Consider the following 20,862-nt stretch of genomic DNA (forward strand, 5'->3'; position numbering starts at 1 on the left):
TAAGCTGTGAGAATGAATTTGCAGCAGCCGAAAAAGTTGGTGTTGGTATCGCGTGCACGGGCCTGACGGCATCGAAAATTGATGCACGCCCTGTGGTTTTCTGTTCGTGGTTCCTGCAGCTCCACATCATCCACCATCTCAACCACCGCAACCTCTGTTACGATGGCGTCGTCGAGCAGCACGATTGACATTCCGGATGTGCTCCTTACGAAAGTGCGCAAGTTCCGTCTCACACCGTCGAAGGCGCCGATCACAGCGCAGGTGTACAAGATCGACAAGAAGACGTTGACGCTCGAACTTGAAGAAGAACTGTTGACGGGGCTGACGAGTGTTGAAGATCTTATCGAAGGTAAGCGTTCCCGCTCAAAGCCTTTCTGATCTTGCAGAGCTATGGTTTATATGGGTAACGTCAGGCTGACCGACTTTGGGGCTGGCCACAACAGAGTTGCCGGAGAACTCCCCACGCTTCCTCATCGTCAATTACAAGCTCAACCATCGTGATGGACGCGTCTCCTACGTAAGCACCACCACACCCACCAACACCCCCCATCTCGACCCCTTCACTGACCCTTCCCTCGGGATCGATCTGTGACAGCCTCTATTCCTGCTCTACTGGGCCCCCCAAACCTCCTCCCTCGACCAATCGACGCTCTACGCCTCGGCACTGAGCAACTTCAGCGTCAAATCCGACGTGGCCAAAGTGGTCGATGTGCGCGATGGCGATCTGTCGAGTAAGCAGCTGGACGAGCGACTTGGTGCATAGCGCGCCGCTCCCCGGTTGGGATGACCTACAATCCTATCCCTCTGTCGAGGCGAGTCGCTTAATGGCTCAATCATAGACGAACCCTCACGTAACGCATTCTTAACGTGGCGCAATGTGTGTGTGATAGTGTAGATTACATACGAAGCGACGTTGCGGAGGGGGCTACTTCTTGCCTCCTCTCCCTCTCTTAGCCCCACCTCTGCCGGCGCCGAGCAAAGGCGACCGCCCCTTCGCCTCGCGCATGGCTGCTGGCGCCGTGGGTGGGGCATGCATGCTGTCCTTGGCCCCGGTCTCCGCCTTCACCCCCTTCGGTTCAGCCGGTTCCATGAGCTTTGCCAGACTGCCCAGGTCTGCGATCCTCGGCCTGGTCTTCCCGCTAGCACCCTTGATTGCGAGCTCCTCCGTGGGTTTGGGCTGCTTCCATCGACCATACGGTGTGCTGGCGGGCGGAGCGGTGGGTTCGGGAGTGGCAGATTTGGCCCGGCCAGCAATGCGGATGCCTAGCCCGTCATCGGCGCCGTTCGCCTTCTTGGTCGCTTTGCCCGCGCCGCCGCTGGGACCGGGAAGCTTCGCTCCGCGACGCCAGACTTTCTCCTCTCCTGCTTCGGATTTGCTGTTCTGAGCGCCCTTAGAGTCAGCTGAGCCGAAGGTGGGCGTGGCAGCAGGGTTGACAGGGGAAAGGGTGACCCCCCAATCGTCCAGATCGGGTAGCTCGTCATCCAGCTCATCGTCGTCGGCTGCCCAGTCGAACGTTTTGGCTTGCGTCGGTTCGGGCGTGGCTGGAACCGACGACTTGCACTCTTCTTCCTCGGCTTGAGCAGGTGAAGTCGTGTTGTTGGGTAGACCGACCTTGGGCTCGGCGGGAGACGAGAATAGATCGTCTTTGACCGTTGGGATGCTCTGTACGCGGTTGGCTACGGGCGTTTGCTGCGCGTCAGACTTGGTTGAAGTGGTGACGGTGTCCTTGGTTGATGCTGCGGGCTTGTCGGCGGTGCTCTCGCTCAGATCGACTTTCGCGATGCTGGCCGCGAGATCGTCCGTATTGCTGCTTGAGCGTGCCGAGGTAGGAAGCAAGACCTTCGCCGACGCAATCGAGCCCGCCTCGCCGGCCGCAGCGCCTGCAGCTGGCACTTTGACATCCTTCTCCTTACTCTGACTTGCCCTTCGGCCACGAATGCGCTCCGACTTGTCCCTCTTGAGCGATCGTTTCTTTTCCAATTCACTACCGTCCACCTGTAGACTGTCCGACTTCTGGGCTTGCTCGCCCTTTGAGTCGTTCTTCTTGCTCGCTTTGCGCTCCTTCGCAATCTTGGGCCTCTCATTCTCCACATCGGCGTCGCCGTCCGACTCATCCGAATGAAGCTGCGAGCGCGCCGAGGCAGGTGACAGGCGCTGACTGAGCGGCTTGGCATTCCCTGCTTCCGCACCGAGCTTCGAAGCAGTCAGCGAAGGCGACTTCTGCAGGTCACTGCTCGTGGGCTTGTCGAGCTGCGGTGACTTCGCCAGCATGCGATGCGTGGGTGACGGAGTGCGAGACTTGGCAAAGTTGATCGGAGGTGGAGGAAGTGGACCATAGCCGCTGTTGCGTCTTTCCTTGTTGGATGCTTTGGCACGGCTCTGCATGTCTTCGAACATCTCGACGTCGTTCTTGCGCTCATCGTCGTCGTCGCCACTCCAGTTGGCCTCAAGAGCGGAGGAGGACGGGAGGTTGGAGAAGAGAGACGATTTGGCGGACTGCTTACCGCCCCAGCCAAAGGCGTCAAGACTGCGTGAGGGTGGCTTGGCGGAGCTCGTCTTGCCCTCGTCGGAGGAGGGAGAGTCACAGCCGAGCGCGGGTGTAGGAGGAACGACGTTGCCGTTCCAGTCGTTTGCTGCTTTGTGTTCGGCTTGATTGTCTGGCGGATGGAGCTTGAAAGTCTCCTCAGTTGCTGCGGAGGAGGGAGCGTCTTCCTCCGCGTTCTCTTCCACATTCTGCATGACACTGATCTCCTGGCCTAGACTGAGCTGCAGGCCATTCTGTCGATGCCCGGGACGCTTTCGATCGAGACCCGTCTGAACACCGAGCAGATTGCTGGACGTGAAGCCGGAGCCGATTGTGTGCGAGGCGGCGGAGGCGGAATCGTTGTTGGAAGTAGAGCTGTCGTTATCGGAAGTCGCAGCTGGCTTGGGTGCCCACATGCTCGCACCCGTGCCAAGACTGGAGCGGATACCGATTTGGCCGTTGCTGGTCTTGCCACTCGAGGAAGTTTCTAGAGCCAAAGGCTCGCCTTGACTGCCGTTGCGATTTGACCTGAGAGGAGATCCGATGGACCCAGCGCGACCACGCAGATTCAATGCCTCGTTGAGCGGGCTGCGACCAGTGTCTGCGCTTGGTGCTAGAGGTACTGGTTGTTTCAGCGGAGTGAGCCCCAAGCCCAGACCGCTGGTTCGTGACGAGTCTCCGTCCTGGTTTGGAGGTCGCGCAGTGTTGGGGTACAACGGCCAATGCGGAGTTGCTGGCGTTTGAGGACCTCCACGTTGCGAAAGCTTGAGTGGCGTTTCCGGGATGGGATGTGATGCGCTGAGAGGCGTGCGTGTGTTGAGAGGCGAAGTTGTGTCGTTGTTTCGGGCTGGGCTTGTGAGTGGGAGGGGAGAAGGCAGCTTTGCTCCTGGTCTACGAATGCCTGGAGAAGGCGTGGATTCAAATGCCGATGCTGCAGCGTTCAGCTTAGGAGAAGGGGTTGAGGTTTCGCCTGCAAGCTTATCGCTGTCCGATTTGCCTTTGCGCGCTTTCCTAGGCGGTGTCTGTTGCAAGTTGTGGGCCATGTCCATGCGCTCAAGCAAGGAGCCGGTCTTGGCATCGCTGGACCGTGACTTGTCGCGGCCTGGTGTGACTGGTGAAGGCTTGTTTGCCGGGTCCGCTGCTGGAGGTGGAGAAGCTGGGGTGGAGGATTCCGGCTTGCGAGCGTAGATGCTCTGGCTGGAGCCACCAATCCAGCCGTCCTCATCGGTCTCGAGATCCATGATGGGGGTCTTTGTTTTGGACATCGCGTGTACGTTCAACTCTAGGCTGCAGCAGAGCAGACTTGCTGCCGTTCAGAGGATGTCTATTAGGCGTAATTGTTGAGCTGGTCCATTGTACGGCTGGGTTCCGTGGTCAATCGAGTCTAGAGCATGAGAGCAGCTTAGAAGTGTGTGAGGAAGCCCTCGGTGAGATCACGGCTGGAGGCGGAGGTCGTCAAGATGAGTGCATGTTGTTGATGGTGCGTCCAATACAGTCTACGGTGTCTCTTGGAAGGTAGCTGGAGCAAGTGATGAGAAGAAGAAGCTTAGTTGAGTTAAGTGGTGGTGACGACCGAACCCTGATTGGCGGCCAATAGATGAAATTGGGAAGAAGGCCGTCGGTCGGTGGGTGAGGCGCTCTTCATTTTGGAAGCTGCAGCTGAGCCTCGCCAACAAGGGATCGCTGCTGCAGCCAGTCAGTCCACGCCCGCAATTTCATTTTGGCCTTCCTTCTGCTCGTGCGACAAGGCGCTGTGGAGGCTTGGCAGCCAATTCGCTCGCTTGGACCCTGCGTTGACGAGCCAACGTGGAATCCAACTCAGCTTTCAATCTTGAATAGAGCTTGCCACCTTCCTTCCTCATCCTCACCACCTCGTCAGCACCCGTAGTGGCAGATCACAAACATAACGCGCTCGAATGCTGCCATAGGGTCGCGGAAAGCAGCATCATCCGCTGCCGATCCTCACGAACGACCATGTCCAACTTCGCAGCGTCAGACGAGCTCAATCCGTGGGCAAACCACGTCGACAAGAAGCCAGCATCGACCTCGACAGCCTCTCAAGCACAGCCAGGCTCATCCACAGCGAATGCCATCATCGTCGATGATCCGCCAGAGGACCTTCCTCCGCCTTACACAGCCCCGCCAGCTCAGCAAGGCTTCACCGAAACAGGAAGCGCAACCGCGAAATCGCCTTCTACGGACGTTCACTCCACCGGAATGGAAGGTCGAGACCAGCTCCTCCTACTTGTCTTCATTCACGGCTTCAAGGGCTCATCCGACACAACGTTTGAAGATTTCCCATCGCGGCTCACATACAATCTGCAAGAAACATACCCGGGCCTGCACGTCCAATCTCTGGTCTATCCCACCTATGACACGCGCGGCAGTCTCGCAGCTGCTGTCGAGAGCTTTGTAGAATGGCTCACAGAGCAGACAGTCATGCTCGAGTCCAAGCCCGAGATCAATCCTGCTACAGGCGAGATCGTTCCAGATTCGGGCAAAGGAGGTGGCATGGGAAGTGTCAAGATCGTCCTCGCCGGCCATTCGATGGGTGGTCTCGTGGCTGTAGACGCTGCACTTGCCATCGCACAGAGCAGTGCGGACCAGCAAGCAAGGACGCCCAAAGAGAAGCAGTCCAGCCTCAAGCTCTGGCCGAGACTCGTCGGTGTGCTTGCTTTCGATACTCCGTACTACGGCGTACATCCAGGCGTATTCAAGCACGGCATCAACAAGTACGCCGGCTATCTGCAGACCGCACAGAGCATCGGCACCTTTTTTGCGCCCATGGGGGTCGGTCTTGCAGCGCGTTGGAACTCGGAGCGTCAATCACAAAGAGCGCAATCACCATCGACCGGATCTCGCTCTAGCAACGACGCTGCCGCATCGGCCCGAGCAACTGGCAACTGGCGAACGGCCCTCATGGCCACCGGAGCGGTCGCCCTCGCCTCGGGCGCCGCAGCCTCCGCCGCCTACTTCAACAAGGACAAGCTCAACGGTGCCTATGGCTGGGTCACCGACCATCTCGCCTTCGTCTCCAACCTGTGGGACGATAACGCCCTCCGCCAGCGTCTAGACCGACTCGTCGACCAGCCGCAGATCCTGTTCCATTGCTACTACACGCGTCTACCCTCGACATCTCGCGCCGCCAACCCGACCCATAACGGTCCCATTCCAGCGCCACGAGATCGCACTTTCATCATCCTCCCCCCGCGCTCTGCGCGCTGCGCGGGCAGCTTCACCGCCATGGACAACACCAAGGCGACCGACGAGGTGGATGCGCACATCAGCATGTTTTCCGCCAAGAACAATCCGAGGTATTTCGACCTGGGCTTGAAGACGAGTGGGTTGATAGCCGTGTGTTTGGACAACGAGGTGCGGTATGGTGACCAGAGGAAGGCGCAGATGGAGAGCGAGGAGAGGAAGGACCAGGTGGAGGAGGAGAGAGGCTTGAGGGATGGTGATGAGGAATTGGAGTGGATGAAGAAGGAGGCTCAGAACGGCGCTGCTGCCGAGTGATATACCCCAAAAAATACATTATGATGTGACTTTTGCGATGTGTGCGTGAGTAGTCTACAGGCTTTCGAGATACTCGATGAGCGCAGTGAGGATGTCGCTCGTCCTCAAGCCTTCCTCTCCTTGTTCGCCCTCCACCGCCAGCTGATCACCCACGTTCTCCCTGTACTCCCTCAGTGTCGCCGTTACGTCCGCAAATCCTAGCCCTTGCCTTCTCAACATCACCTTCACATGATCCTTGCACGCGTCATCCTCCATCACCACCCACGCGAGCACCGTGTCGAGCAGCTGCAGGCTGAACAGACCCCTCTCTAGCCTTGCCAGATACTCCTCCTCCTCGTCCTCTTCTTCTTCCCCCGCACTCGCCCCAACTCTCCCTACCAGTGTCTCCCGGAGATCCAGCAGATGATCCAACCCCGCATAATCGTCCTTCACAAACTGCGCTAGCACCCTCAACCGCTCCATCGACTCCGACGGTAGATGCGTCAACAACGACCCCACGATCCCCAAAATATGCTCTGCGTCCTGCAGCGTCACTGTTGCACCCTTTCGCCTCTTGTCCTCGCCACACTCGCCGAACACGCCGAACAGCGGGTTGAGACCTTTCGCCTCGACAATCTTTCCCGCCACACCCGCACCAGTCGAACCCGACATCGCGTGGTCCAACACCTTGACCGCGCGCACCCGCGCAAACGACCGCTTCTCCTTCATCAGCAGCACCATGAGCTCCACACCCTCTCCATCGAGGAACCGCCTCTTGTTGTCCGACTCCGACAGTGATAGGCAGAGGCAGTCGACAATGTTTTCCACAAACTCCTCTTCTTCCGCTCCCGTGGGTGGTGTTCGTCGATACCGCGCGAGAACGCTTAGAAGCACGTCGATGCCGGTCTCGTCGTCGACTTTGGTGCTGCCGAGCTTGGATCGGTTGGCCGGAGAGGTTTGGAGGAGGATGGCGAGGATCTCGGCGGTGTAGCTCGTGTTTTGGTCGATCGGACGCTTCGCCGCCAGCCTCGACAATGTCCATGAGAGGAACGATGTTTCTGCCACCAGTCGTTCGCCCACCGCCCCTGAGGAGATGAGATTCTCTATCGCGCCCAAAGTATGGTAGATCGCCTGGGCATCGTTTTCCGCCTCAATCGCTTTCGCTGCTCTCTCCTCCTCTGCGACCTCCGCATCCAACACATCGTGAAAGCGCCCGAGATTGGATACGAGCAGATCCAGCAAGCTCTGTTTCAACAACGCCTCCACCAACTCGGTCATCGCCTCCCCCGCTTGTGATGCATCCTCGTCCTCGCCCTGGGTCAGAACATCCTCGTCGGTGAGCTCTTCGATCACTTCGATCGCCGCTGCGGCAATGTCGGCATTTTCGTGGCTCAGCAGTCCCACCAGGCTCGCTGGCCCGCCCAAGCGCACGAACTCGCCATAGAACACCGCCGGCTGGGTGGTCAGCACCAACAACCCCTTCAGCTCGGCATCCAGATCCGCCTCGGAGTCGATGAACCGTGCTGGGTCGGTCGCGTGCTTGACGCGCATCTCGGCGTTTCGATTGATGGCGCGCTCGAAACGCAGCAGCTGCTTGCGCAGCCCGGGCAGGTCGTTTTGGGAAGAAGTGGGGGAAGGGGCGCGGTCCATGATGTCGAGGATGGTGGATTGTTCGGCTGTGAGACCGCCGCCGAAGAAACGGCCGTCTTCCTGGTCGTCATCCGAAAAGAAGTGCGTGTCATCTTCGACGGTGGCATCGGAAAGATCGTCGTCGTCCACGCGGGCTGCTTTGGCCGGTCGCGGGTCGGGGCTGGATGGCCCAGCTTCGACAACAGTGGAGGATGAGGAGGCGGAGTCGTCTGGCTTGGGTGCCGACCACTTTCGCTTGTTGACCGCCGCAGAGGGCAGTTCTGGCAGCTTGAACAGCTTCTTCACGTCCATGCTGGCTCTTGGTTTTAGGCCACTCTTGGTGGATATGGTGTCGAAGAAAGCGTTGACATGCACCAACACCTGCGCACAAAAAGTGGAGCAGCAACGGTCTTCCGAAATCCGAGCGAAGTGCACACTGAGCCCAGAACTTTCTGTTCCACCACTTCCTCTCCTCCATCACCCCCACCTTGCTCCGTCCTTATCCACTCAATCTATCGCACGCGATCATTCAAGATGAGTGGCTATTCAGCTTCAGGCTCTTCCTCATCCGCTGCCGCAGCGTCGACATCCACCGACCCCTACGCGCCGTTCTACTACTGGGACGCCTCCGCCAACAACTGGGCGTTCGACTACACTTCCTACTACTCGACCTACGGCTACCCCTCTGACTACACCGACCCATCGCTCAACCCATACTACGCATCCACCTCCTCTGCGCAACCGTCCGCGCCGGTAGTGGACCCATTCGCGCCCACATCAATCTCCTCTGCCGCCGCACCAAGCACGGATAAACCCCGAGTTGACGCCTCTGGCCGGCCCATCCCAGGCACCCTCGCTCGCGGCGAAACCCGCCCCACCGTCCTCCGTCGCGCAGCCGGCAAGCTATACGAAGATCAAACGCTCCTCGAATGGGACCCCACCCACAAACGCCTCTTCGTCGGCGACCTCGGCAACGACGTAACCGACGAAATGCTCACCTCGACCTTTGCGCGCTATCCCTCGTTTTCCAAAGCCCGCGTCGTCCGTCGTCCAGACGGAAAGGGCAAAGGCTACGGCTTTGTCGCGTTTGCCGATCCAGAAGACTTTTTGAGAGCGTGGAAGGAGATGGATGGCAAATACGTGGGTAGTAGGCCAGTGAGGTTGAAAAAGGCCGCGGAGATGGAAAGGGTCGAGATCGGGAGGCGGAAGGATCGGTTGTTGGCGATTACCGCGAAGGAGGATAGGAAGGCGCATAGGCAGAAGATGGGCGGGGCCGTGGGGAAGGGGTTGAGGAGGGTTGGGGGGTCGTCGTATGCAAGGTGAGGTGCGATGTCTGTGCAGGATGGTGGCGTGTGCCAGCAGAAGAAGCTGAGAAGGTCGGAAGCTTCCGTCTGAGCACGATTGGGCTCACTTTCACTCAAGATGGTACACACACCAGCATCAGGTTGCGCAGCGTGGGTATACGTCTCCACACTCGCAGAAAGAAGATGAATGCAAATCCTTTCCATGCGTAACGACTGTTCTATGACAAAACGAGTGTGTTCCTTTACACGCCTACGAAACTCTGACAACAATCGCACCGGGCTCCTCGTCCACCCTCACGCCCGCATCGAACGCCCTTCCTGCATCCGCGAACGGCAGTACGCTCCGCAATCTCGGACAAACATCACCCCTCTCCGCCGCTCTCTTCACCGCCTCCAGCGCCTCCTTGCAGTCCTCGCCCGTGTCCACGCCGACCCACTCGTAGCCTAGATTCTTCTTGTCCTTCTTGAAGAACGCGCGTCGTAGGCTGCGGAAGTGACTCTTGAGATTTGGGTTGTTCGTCCCATGTTCGTCGCCGTAGCATGTGCAGAACTGGCCTTCGCTTGCGAGGATCCTGCGCGAGGCGTCGTAGATCTTCCTTCCCCCGACCGTGTCGACGATCAAATCGAAGCTCGACTCGTGCAGCGAGTTGATGGCCCACAGTGGCTCACCGATGACGACCTCGTGTGCTCCGTTCGCCTGACACACCGCCACACCGTCCGAAACACTCGGAGGACACTGCGCAACAATGACCAGTCCCAACCCGACCGACTCTTGCAACGTCAACAACCCTACCCCATCATGCGCATTAAGAATCAGAACCCTCGCTCCCCTCTGCAACTGAGAGCAATGGTTCTGAATCAACTGGTGAGCCATCACACCCGCACTTGGCAGCGCAGCAATCTGTTCCGTCGTCAAACAGTCGCTTGGTGCATGACAGATCCGATTATGATCGATCACCATGAACTCGGCCAGCGCGCCCGACTTGCGACTGTCCTGCAGACCAAAGACGATATCGCCTTTGCGCATCTTCTTGACCTCATACCCGCATTCCACGATGCGACCGCAGAAGCTTCGACCGGGGACGTAACCGAACGCGTTGTCGGCACGCACCTTCTCGCGCAACAGCAGCTTGTCCGTCTCGTCGATCGCCACGGCAATCACCTGGACCAGCACCTGGTGCGAGCCGATCTTGCGCGGTGGCGGCGTGTGTGCGGTGAGCGAGAGCGTCGTCAACGACAATTCGTCTTGCAGGTGAGCGGGGATGTCCGACGAGGTGGTGTCGCTGCTCTTCTTGCGCTTGATCGATTTGCTCCTGCTAGCAAAGGCACCGCTTGTGACGGCCACCGTCTGCATTGTGGTGCGGTTGTTGAGGAGGTCGTCAGCGTTGGTGGTGAATCGCTTGGGATCCTTGTTGGGTCGGTAGCTGGTTGGGACGGTGGGCATCGAGGTGGGGATGGTGCTCGAAAGGCTCAGCGCAGATTGTGAGGCCGAGGGGGAAGAGCTCTCAGCGGACGAAGCGCCAGATCGACCTCCGACTACCGACGGCGGGTTGAGCGATTCAAGCGCCGACTCGCTGACCGCCGATAGTCCATCGTGGGACATGAGAGAGCGAGCCACCGGCGGATGGAGATACTGGTTGGTCGAAGCTCCCAGAGGCGCATTGCGAACCACCGCAGGAGAGCTGATCGAGCTGATGACCGAGCTGGTTCGCGACACGGTCGACGCGGGAAGCGCAGGATACGGCGAGGCCGAGTGCGAAGGCGAGACAGGACGCGAAGGGTACGGCGAGAGACCCGTCACCACTTCCTCCCGCTCCGGCATCTGGCTTTCCCACTCGTTGATCGCCGACATGAGCGAATGGCGGTTGCCTGTCTGAGACAGAGTCGGCAGGGCCGGACTAGGCGACAGCGCTCGCATCTTCTTGGCATACGGCGACAGCTCGTGATGGTTGACGTACGAGTACTCGGCTCGCGGGCTGTTGCGGTACGAAGTCGAGTGGACGCTCGACGACACGTGTGAGCCGACCGAACGACCTGATTGACTTGGCACAGCGCTGGGTGCAGGAGAGACAGGTCGACTATCCCAGTCAGGCTCGGACGACGCCGCGCTATGAGCGTAAAGACGAGACGGCGAGCCCGAGACAGTGCTGCCGGCCTGGTAGCCGACCGGAATTTGCGGCACAGGAGGAGCGTCTGCCATGATCCTAGCCATCGCGGGAGACGTGGGAGGTAGGGGACTCAGCGAGCCACTCGAGCGTTTCGACTTGGGACTCGGCGACGGCGTCGAGCGAGGAGGTCGCGGTGGCGACTCGAGCACCGAACCAGGAGCGGTGGGAACAAATTGACCGACGACAGGGGTCGCGGCCAGAGCAGAAGCCGCTGCGCCATTGCCGTTGACAGAACTTGTTCCGGCCGCTGCTGTTGCCACAGGCTGCGAAGGAAGCTTCTTGTCTTGAGCAGACATGCGACGTAGCACGGACGAGTCGATGGTGGTCGCGACAAGGCCAGGTGGTAGGCTGAGACCCTTGCCCTTGTACTCTTGCCAGATTCCCTTCTTGACCGGCGCCATCGACTTGGATCGTGTGACCCCTTCGCTGGTGCCGTTTACCTTGGAGTCCGATTGGACCGCGGTGCGCTGGCTTGAAGATCGCGACATGAGACTGGGACGTTGAGGAACGGCGTCTTCGTCGTATTCGTCGATCCTTGAGGTGCCGGGCACCTGTGACGAAGTGAAGGAATCGCGAGACTCGAGCGCGGGGGGCGTCGGGGGGATCAGGTTGATGCCCAACGCAGCCACCGCAGTGGGCTTGCCGTTGGGAGTTCGATCTTCCTGAGCAGGCGCCATGACTTCCTCCAAGGCCGGCGGAGGAGGCATCACAAGCTTCTTCTGGGGCGTTTCCGTAGCCGAAGGAGCGGCTCTGTCTGCGTCCAAAGCCCTAGGCATTGATTCTGCCTCGGGCGATGTGAGCGCTGTACTGGCGAGACTAGCCTCGGACGAAGTGGGCGGCGCACTGTGGTCAGCGCTCGCTACGTTCTGACCGCTGCTCGCTGCGGGAGCAGGAGCAAGTAGTGGGGCGGGAGCAGCGGGAACCTGACTCGCCGCCATCTGGGACTTCTCGATATCGCCGTTCGGCAACGTTGGCGAATACCTCGTGTCCGTGGGATAGACAGGAATGACAGCGTCCTTCGCATCAGGGGCCGCGTTGCCAGCGACGCTCTGATGGCTGGCCACGCTCTGGAGTGGGGCGGCATTATTAGCCGGTGGTACTGAGGGCACCACACCGTTGGGCTGCTGTGCCGCCGCGATCGGTGTCGGACCGCCGTTGCTGGTTCCGTCCGCCTGCTTGCCGCTAACGTTGGCGAGCGGCGGTGCCGGAGAGGACTTCATTGAGGATCCGTTGCTTCTCGTGGATGCGGAACCCACCGAGTCGACTGACACGGTGCGACTGTGCTTGCTCGCATCTTTCTTGTCTTTCTTGTCCTTCTTGCTCTTCTTCTCCTTCTTCTCCTTCTTGTCCTTGCTTGGAGAGCGGAACGCCCCGAAGAGGGTATCTGCCAGCGATCGAGGCTGATTCTGCTTGGCAGCCGGCTTGACGGGAGAGGCATTGTCCTTGCTGCCAAAGACCGCAGTGCCCTTCGTGGGTGTCGACGGGACGCTTCGAGGCGAGGCGGGTGTCGATTGAGTAGGCGAAATGGACTCTTGCGGCCTGTCTGCTGCGAGTTTGCCCTCGGCAATCTCGACACCGCCCATCTCGGTTACCTTCTTTGTCTTCGGTCGTGGACGATCCAGGACGGAGACCTTTGGCTCTGTCGATGCGGCCACCTTTGTAGCGTCCGCGCTTAGCTGAGGTTCTGGACTAGTCTTGTTGCCTGCAAGATCGGAAAGTCCGCTGCGAGCAGGTGTCGAGTCTTGCGAGCCCTGCGCCTGGTTGTTGAGCCAAGCGGCAGCAAAGCTGGGAGCAATACCCGTGGTATCGGTGCTGTTCTGCATCTCGTTCTCCCCATCGGCGCGCTTTTGACGCACCTCGTTGATAGCCTGCTGTGCGTCTGCTTCGACACGGTTGCTCTCCGTGGCTGCTGGGTCCGCGACAACGCCGTTGCTCACCGTTGCAGGCATATCAGCTTGCGGTGTAGCCGAGGTCTCCGCTTGCTCGCGCCTCATCCTGTTGAGGGTCGAGTCCGAGTAGTTGACGCGATCGAATTGGTCGATCATGTTGGAGAACGAAGGGCCGAAGAAGTCTTCACCGACGTTCATCTTGCGAAGTCGATCTTGCTCGGCCAGAGATTTGGACCTGAGATCAGCGTCGTCAACCGAGCGTTCCACTCCCAAGTCCGAATCTTTAGATGATTCCTGTCCGCCAAGAATGCCGCTGGCAGCGAACGAAGTGCCGAGGCTGACCTCGCTGAGACGTCGTGGTGCTGTCGCTGGCTTGGACGAAGGAGCAGTGCGGGTGCTGACGCGTTGCGATTGAGCGGTGGAAGTCGTATCGTACGAAGCATCGCCCTCCGCGGCTTGAGTGTCGATGTGCGCATGCGCGATCGAGGCCACGACAGCAGCTTCGTCTTCCGCATCCTCGGCGTCGCCTTGCTCCTTGGCTGTAGGCGTGCTCCGCCCGCTGGTAGCAGACGCATAGTCGCTACCTTCTGATCGACGGGCAACGAGGGGTGGCCTGTCGCCGGGCACAAGGAGCGGTGCGGCCACTGCTTGCGCGAGAGCTGGCTGGACGACCGCAGTCTGAGCATCTGTAGGTTCCGTGACCTGGATAGAGACGCCGGAAGGAGCGGTTGGCAGCCCCTCCTCCCTGGAGTCATCGGCTTGACTTTGAGATGAACCTTGTCGGAGGTGCAGGCGAGCTGCAATCTCTTCATAGTTGCGGCTAGGCCCCTTGCCCTTGACAGACTTGTGCGAGCGCATCTCCTGGTGGTAAGCGTGACCGACGCTGGATGCCTCCTCATCCTCCTCTGCCACCACGTCGAGTGTCGTCTGACCGCCACCGACCAGGCCTTCGTCTGAGGACGTCTCGTCAGAGTCTTCCGACTCTTCTGACGACACCTCTGACTCTTCGTCTGCGGACTCTTCCTCCTCGATGCGGTTCGCAAGGTACTGGGCGGTGGTCGGTTGGGGGACAGTGGTTGAGCTGGTGGCGGAAGCGGGTGCGGCCGTGGGTTGGGGGGCAGCTCTTGCCGGCTCGGGTGCCACCGCCGTAGAGGGTTGCATGGGCGCGGGTTGCGGCTGAGGAATCGAGCGAGGAGCTGGCACCACTGTCACAGGAGCAGACGTCTGGCCTGGATAAGCTGGGACGGCTGTGGGCGAAGCTGGCAACGCTACCGGCGCTTGCCTTTGCTCTTGAGTCGGAATCATCTGTTGCGGCATCGCAGCAGGCACAGCTCCGCTTCCCTGCTGCAGGACTGGTGCCGGCACGGCTTGGACGTATTGCTGTGGGTCGACATACTGCTGTGCCTGGATGTGCTGTTGTGGCTGCACATACTGCTGAGGCACCGTGTGCGATAGCATCTGCTGCTGCTGCTTGTAATGTTGCTGAGGCTGTGGGGCATGCAGGATTGGAACAGACGCCATGGCGTGAGGCACGACGACGGGCACAGGCGCACTGGTGCCGTTCATCATCACGGCAGAGGCTTGCAGAGACATGGACGGGGGAATTTGTGCCACGTTGACCGAAGATGATGATGCGACCGGTGAGTAGACGGGCGAGATGGGTGCGACGACCTGCCCTGGCTGCAGCTGAAGGGGCGGAGCGTGTTGCAGCTCGGAGTGCGGGGATACGGGCGTTGGAGGCATCGAGCCGATGACTTGAGATGCAGCCCTCGCCAAGAGGTCTTGCTGCACGACACCAGGATCGCGTTGGACCTGCTGGAATTGGGCGTCCTGCTCGAGCTCCTTCCTGACGCGGCTGGCGACCATGCTGCTGCGCTTTTCTGAGGTACGAGACGGCTTGGGAGCCAAGGTGGGCATCGACTCCCACATCTGGGCCACCTCGGTACCCGACATGGACTTGACGAACGAATTCCAGTCGGAGGTGCCGTTGGCGGCGGTTCGACTCTGACTGCGTGTGCGACCCATGGAAGCAGGAGGACTGATTGGGCGGGAAGGATCGGCATTCGAGCCTTTGGCAAGAGAAGTTGTCGAAGCCTGGCGCATGAGATTGGGCTGCTGTTGTCCTAGAGGGGCCACGCCGGAGCCTAGCCTCATGGAAGACGTAGATCCTTTTTGGCCGAGTGATGGCATTGGCGGCATAGAAGGCTGTGAAGAGTAGCGTCGCTTGGAGGAAGATCCGCCGTAGTCGCTTCGTGCGCCGCGAGGAGGAGCCCTACTTTGAAGAGAGTCGGAGGCGTGCGGGAATCCAGGAGGACCGCTTGTCTCGGGCTCAGAAAAGATGCTGCCTGCGACGCTGGGAGGTCGAGAGTAGTTCTTGCGGGTGAGACCGCCGCTCTCCCACCATCGGCCTTTCCTTTCGCTTGTGCTGATGTCCGTGGGAGCGATGCTGCTGGCACCGTCGTAGTAGACACTGCCGGAGGCCGAGGGCGCTGTCTTCTTCTTGCTACCAAAGAGGCTGAAACGGCTGGTGTTGCTCCTGCCAGACCTGACGGAAGGTGCCTGACTGTAGCTGCCGCCGTTGAGTTGGAGTGATCCGGTGCCTGCGCTCTTGAACATATTGCCGGCGAGGATCGAGTCAGGCCTGTTAGGAGCATTGGGCAGATCGGAAGGTGCCTGCTGACGGGCTCTTCTGGACGGCTTTGTGTTGACCGGCTCGGTATACCTCTGGGAGGGCCGGTTAAGGATGGTGTCCATGAAGCTGTGCTTTGACATGGTGGATGGACGCCGTGCAGCTGTGGTCGCGCCTGTCGACCGACAGACGTCCCGAGCTGAGAGTGAGGGTGCTTTGCTGGTGGACTAGCGGGTTCGGGCGTCGAAGACGGCGGAAGACGGAGCGCTGCGGCGGTCAAGCGATTGCAGGGAAAGGACGCTGCTACCAGGCGCAGTGCATGGATGGTGTGTCGATGAGCGGAAAGACGTGGGAAAGGGTACGATTTGATGCGCGTGCCAAGCGGGTCGAGAAGAGCGCCGGCAGGAGCGTGCTTTGGTGATCCGAGGATGTGGATGGACTGGTCGTTGTTGATGGTAGATTGTGTTCGATTGAAAAGCCTCCAGGGTATATGAGGTCGGACGCTGGCTGAAAGGTTCCGAAGAGCTGCTGCTTGCTGCTAGTTGTTGTTGACGAGGAGGGATATCCGTGATGATGAGCTTGAAGGAGCGGAGGTACCAACGACGCACGACGAAGCAGACAAAGGAAAGTGGAGCTCAGCCGAGCTGGGGAAAAGGGAGTGACGGCTTGGTGAAGAAGGAAGATTCAAATATGATCTTTGGGTCAGGATTGGAGGAGTGGGCATGTGAGAGAGTGCTCGAGAAGGGCCAGGGATGGTATGCTGCGCTGAGCCTAGCAGGCCTGGGATAGCAGCCGATGCGAGGATGCGAGGATGCGAGGATGACCAAAAACCGAGACTGGTTTGCTTGCCCTGGCTTTGACTTTGCGGGTCCACGGCTCCAGTTCAAGATCGAGCTGATCAGCGCGATCTTTTTTTGGCGCTTTCTCTCCACTCGCTCGCTGGAATTTCACTCATGAATTTCAAAAGAAGGAAACAAGATGCAGCAGCAGCGGCCCAAAACACACATATGCTGCACCAACAATAATTTTATAAATAAAAACTATTTAAAATTGAGAAAAGGGGGGGCCGGTCGAGAGGCCTGCACTTTGCAACTCCGAGCCTTGCCCAAGCTGCAGACTGACGAACAGACGGTCGCTGCTCGCTCTCTCACCGATGAAAGCGTGCCCCCATTGCGCGAGACGAGGATGGAGGCCAGCCTTCTCAAGGACTTCTCAGCCCGCGCCAAGCCAAACAGATCCACTGCGAGTCGCTCGCATACTGCGCCTTCTACATGAATCCTTCGTTGTGCTGAGCAGCGCCTTTTCGTGCTGTGAAGCACCAATGTCGATCACGTGCGAGCGCTTCCAAGTCGACCATTTGACTTGGTGTTCCCACCTCAAGACGTTGGTGTGGGGCTTCTTCTGCTCGTGACTAGCCGCTTTGCGAGTCCGATCGTAGGCTCGTATTGGATACAAATGTAGACTAAGCTGCTCGGCGGTCAAAGCAGAGAGCATCGATGGGCTCAGTACGTGGACTAGCCGAGGAGCAGTTTATTTTTGGAAGCGAGACAGGGCAGAGAAGACGGATGGCCCTTTCTTGAAAGACCCTCGATCGTGGGTCCACGGCTTCCGATCGAGACCCTGTGCATTGTTCGTGCAGCCGAGACTGTTGGATTTCTTCCTGTCCTCACGGAGCCACACCATGACCGGAAGTGCCGAGCCGTGATCCTTGCTGCAACCAGCTTGAAAGGACGCTCATGGCCGTGCATAGAACCATACGTTCCGAGTCACTGGCACTCGATGGCCTTGTCCAGTGCATGGGCCGTTTGATGTTCGGCTGCGTCGGTTGCTGATCATTGCATCGGAAATGCGCTCACCTCGCATCTCAAAGTGGAAAAAGTGCTGCGAATCACCAAAATCTGAGGCCGGACTCACCTTGACCGATGATATTGACCGTGCTTGATTGTCTACCATCTCTACTCAGACCCCCGCCTGTGACCGGTTGAGCCGCACCATCATTGTTCTCAAATTGGGCCTCCACAAGGCAGCGGATCTCAACAAGGTGCGGGCGAGGGCACGGCAGATTGCGTTTCAGGCAACTCCGAAGGCCTGCACGTGCCGAAAGTGCAGAGACTTGGCCGATGCCAAGAGCCTCTGTCAGCCTTTCTGAAATCGCATCGGGTGATCCATCTCCATCACGCTGGTCTGTCCAGTCACGCTTGCCACAGCCTGGCATTCGCAGTCAGCGCCTGCTCTCAAGCATAGGCTTGTCCGGTCAAGATATTCCGGCTCACCCGACTTGAAGGTTCCCTGCAGCTGACAGTGACAGAGCGCGGCTCTACGAAGGTGATCATTGAATTTAAAAAATGCCGCCAAAAATCGAGGCAAAGAAATTCGCCGTTGAATTAGGAACAGCCCAGCTCACCCACTGTTTTCGATGCACTGTCTTTCGGTAGACGTGCCGTCAGGATCCTCGTGTTCCTGTCGACGGGCAAAGAGCATTGGATGGACCTGTTCGACAGAAGCCGGAAGTATGCCTGCAGCGAAAAGGCTCCATCAGCCCACCTGGCGGCCTACGCCGATTCAAAAGAGGCATGCACTGTCGCTACGTGTCATTGAGCTCGGACCCCTTCCGTACCTTCGGCTGCTACCCGCGCCCCTGCCAACGTCCTGATCACACCGCATCGCATTGTTCGACCCGCATTTGCCTGAAGCGGCTCACTTTTCAGCCCTTGCTCGTGCTCAAGACCGAATCAAATCTTGAGCCTGAGCCCAACCTTGAGCCGCCAATCGATGCACGGTTCCGCTTGGCCAATAACGTATATGAGACCAGGTGGGCAACTGATCCGACTCCTTGAGCCACCGTCATCGGCCCACTTTGCTCAGCCCCCTGTCGTCTTCCTCACTTGACCTCCTCCTTCACTTCCTCTCCGACCACAGCATCCCTGGCTCCGATCGCGAACACGTCATGTCATCGTCTGGCCTACTGTTCCAAAGCAGCCGGCCTGGAACCTTGAACCGGCAGAGACACGTCGTCGTTGCCACCGTCTTCGTATCTCGTCACCTCACAGGCCAAGCTGGAAGAGTCAGGAGATCTGCTCCGCCAGGAGCTCCACCAAAGGAGCTGGCAACCGCCTTCACCGCCATTCTCTCCCATGCCTTGGGACGCAACACTCGGTCCTCCAAGGCTACGTCATCTAAATTTCTCCAGCCCCAAGCTCGTGGCTCTCGGCCCCGTGATCTGTATGACGACCTCCGAATGCAAGGTCGTGCTCTCAATGCCCTCAATATCACCGAACAAGGCGAAGTAGAACTTGACATTGGCGAAGATGACGCCTGGCAAGATATCGAACCGACAGAGACTCGACGCGAAAAGACCATCCGTCGAAGTCGACGAATGCAGACAGCCAGATCACGAGCACAGCAGGATAATGCGCTTCATCGACGTGCTGCAGCCTTTGTAGACGAAGCCCTCATCCCAACGGAGTCGAAACAACACCTCAAGGTCTGTCGCGGAAATGGACAGCATCGTGAGGATACCTGCGACGCCATCGACGTGTTGGCAGCTCAAGTTCAAGACATCGCAACCCGTCTCGATGTTATCCAGAAGCAAGTTGAGGACCTTCTCGTGCGCTCGAAATCTCGGTCCTTGCTGAGTGCTATCCAGCAGTGGGCGCTGCAGAGTTCGCAACAAGTCCGACATGCGTTGCACAGATTCGGTGAGATCTTGTCCGAGATCAGCGACCCAGGGATGGAGCAGCCTCGACCAAGCAAGAAGCAAGTCTTCCAAACCATGTCAGCCTTGTCGCTGTTCTTCGGCAGTCTGCACTTGTTCGGTTCCCCGCTGCCTAGACATTGTCTGCTGTATCTGTTGGAGACAAGCTCTGCGGCACAAGAGGCACTCTTTCTGTGCCCAAACTTCAGCACCGCTCTTGGCCTTTTGGTGCATACGGCGTCCTTGCCACTTTTCTTCGCGGTGAACCCTTGCTCAAAGAAAGCTTTCCGCAACTTCAAGCTGACGAGTCTTGTCAAGCGGCTCTTCCACAAGGATCAGCGTCGCTCGCTGGCGAGCTCGAACCCATCGCAAGGCCCACGAAAAGAGACTGCCTTCCGCGACCTCATCTCCAAGTTTCCAGAATTGCTGGACCGACCCTTTCCAATGAAAGCAGTGCTCAACGACCTCCGCAACATGCAAGCACTTCGCGGACCTTCGAGTAGTCGAGAATACAAGGTGGCGGAGCGTCGACTTTTCCGCGTTCAGCACGAGTCGGAGATCGGTGAGGGCGGACCTCTCACCGTGCGACAGGTGATTCAGCTTCTCAAGCCAGACGACAGTGTCGGCTGGACGATCATCAAGCAGAGACTATTGCAGAATCGCGTCGACGCCATCGACTCTCTTTCCAAAGAGGATCGAGCACGCGTCATGTTCCAGCGCGTCTACGGCATAGGTGCTACCAAAGCCGAGCGTTTCGTCCAGGCTGGATTCCTCACACTCGAACAGCTGCGCGATGCCTGTCTCGAACGAGCTCAACGGATCGGGCTGGAACATCTCGACGACGTCGAATGCTTGATCCCTCGTTCCGAGTCTGAGCAGTGGCGAGAAATCCTTCTCGATGTCTTCCACACCGTCGACCCGCAGCTCGGCGCCGAACTGCTCGGCAGCTTCCGTCGCGGCGATCACTACTCGTCCGACCTCGACTTTGTCCTCTTCCACCCTTCCGTGGTCGATATGCGCATCCCACGTCCGTCCGACCCGAACAAGCTCGACGCAAACCCGCTCGCTAGCGAACTCCTCACCGCGGTCGTCGCCGAACTCACGCGCCGCAACCTCCTCGCTGACAAGCTGCTGCAACACGGCCCACTCGCCGTCAAAGGCCTCGTGCGCCTCCCCGACCCTGGCGCCAAGGCCCGCCGCTTCGATCTCAACTTCGCCCCTTTCAACCGACGTGCATTCTACACTCTCGCCAAGACAGGCGATTCCGACCTCATGATGCACATGCGCGCCAAAGCTCGGGCGAGAGGCTGGGCGCTCAACGAATACGGTATCGGTCCTGCCAACGAAAACGGCTCGGCTTGGACGGAAAACGTTCTGGAGGCGACCGACGAGAGGCAGATCTTCCAATTTTTGGGCGTGCCGTGGCTGGAGCCGGAGGAAAGGTCGTTCGCCATCTATGCGCCTAGACTCAGGATCACCAGGTCGTAGTCATTCTGCATCGATTCACGTAGACCACATTGCCATCACTC

General features: G+C 58.9%; 7 protein-coding genes across 7 annotated transcripts; 4 read left to right on the forward strand and 3 right to left on the reverse strand.

Moving 5' to 3' along the window:
* Window positions 1-162: 162 nt before the first annotated feature.
* On the forward strand, window positions 163-763 carry PSEUBRA_004017 (Actin-binding, cofilin/tropomyosin type; the record flags this gene model as incomplete). The annotated part of the gene is made up of 3 exons (XM_016437589.1): window positions 163-349; window positions 444-517; window positions 596-763. 3 exons carry the CDS (start codon window positions 163-165, stop codon window positions 761-763), a joined length of 429 nt encoding a protein of 142 aa, XP_016291136.1.
* A 162-nt stretch (window positions 764-925) lies between these two features.
* Window positions 926-3,790, reverse strand: PSEUBRA_004018 (uncharacterized protein; the record flags this gene model as incomplete). The annotated part of the gene is made up of 1 exon (XM_016437599.2): window positions 926-3,790. One exon carries the CDS (start codon window positions 3,788-3,790, stop codon window positions 926-928), a length of 2,865 nt encoding a protein of 954 aa, XP_016291137.2.
* Window positions 3,791-4,499: 709 nt separating this feature from the next.
* PSEUBRA_004019 (uncharacterized protein) lies at window positions 4,500-6,041 on the forward strand (the record flags this gene model as incomplete). The annotated part of the gene is made up of 1 exon (XM_016437582.2): window positions 4,500-6,041. One exon carries the CDS (start codon window positions 4,500-4,502, stop codon window positions 6,039-6,041), a length of 1,542 nt encoding a protein of 513 aa, XP_016291138.2.
* A 54-nt stretch (window positions 6,042-6,095) lies between these two features.
* PSEUBRA_004020 (Beta-catenin-like protein 1, N-terminal) lies at window positions 6,096-7,961 on the reverse strand (the record flags this gene model as incomplete). Its single annotated transcript, XM_016437591.1, has 1 exon — window positions 6,096-7,961. One exon carries the CDS (start codon window positions 7,959-7,961, stop codon window positions 6,096-6,098), a length of 1,866 nt encoding a protein of 621 aa, XP_016291139.1.
* Window positions 7,962-8,183: 222 nt separating this feature from the next.
* Window positions 8,184-8,972, forward strand: PSEUBRA_004021 (RNA recognition motif domain protein; the record flags this gene model as incomplete). The annotated part of the gene is made up of 1 exon (XM_016437578.1): window positions 8,184-8,972. The coding sequence occupies one exon, from the start codon at window positions 8,184-8,186 to the stop codon at window positions 8,970-8,972; it is 789 nt and encodes a 262-aa protein (XP_016291140.1).
* A 231-nt stretch (window positions 8,973-9,203) lies between these two features.
* Window positions 9,204-15,782, reverse strand: PSEUBRA_004022 (Alcohol dehydrogenase GroES-like protein; the record flags this gene model as incomplete). Its single annotated transcript, XM_059465203.1, has 1 exon — window positions 9,204-15,782. One exon carries the CDS (start codon window positions 15,780-15,782, stop codon window positions 9,204-9,206), a length of 6,579 nt encoding a protein of 2,192 aa, XP_059320509.1.
* A 3,233-nt stretch (window positions 15,783-19,015) lies between these two features.
* On the forward strand, window positions 19,016-20,821 carry PSEUBRA_004023 (DNA polymerase beta, palm domain protein; the record flags this gene model as incomplete). Its single annotated transcript, XM_016437588.2, has 1 exon — window positions 19,016-20,821. One exon carries the CDS (start codon window positions 19,016-19,018, stop codon window positions 20,819-20,821), a length of 1,806 nt encoding a protein of 601 aa, XP_016291142.2.
* Between the last annotated feature and the right edge of the window lie 41 nt (window positions 20,822-20,862).

This window comes from Kalmanozyma brasiliensis, assembly GCF_000497045.1.
Source record: "Kalmanozyma brasiliensis GHG001 unplaced genomic scaffold PSEUBRA_SCAF3, whole genome shotgun sequence".
NCBI lineage: Eukaryota > Fungi > Basidiomycota > Ustilaginomycetes > Ustilaginales > Kalmanozyma > Kalmanozyma brasiliensis.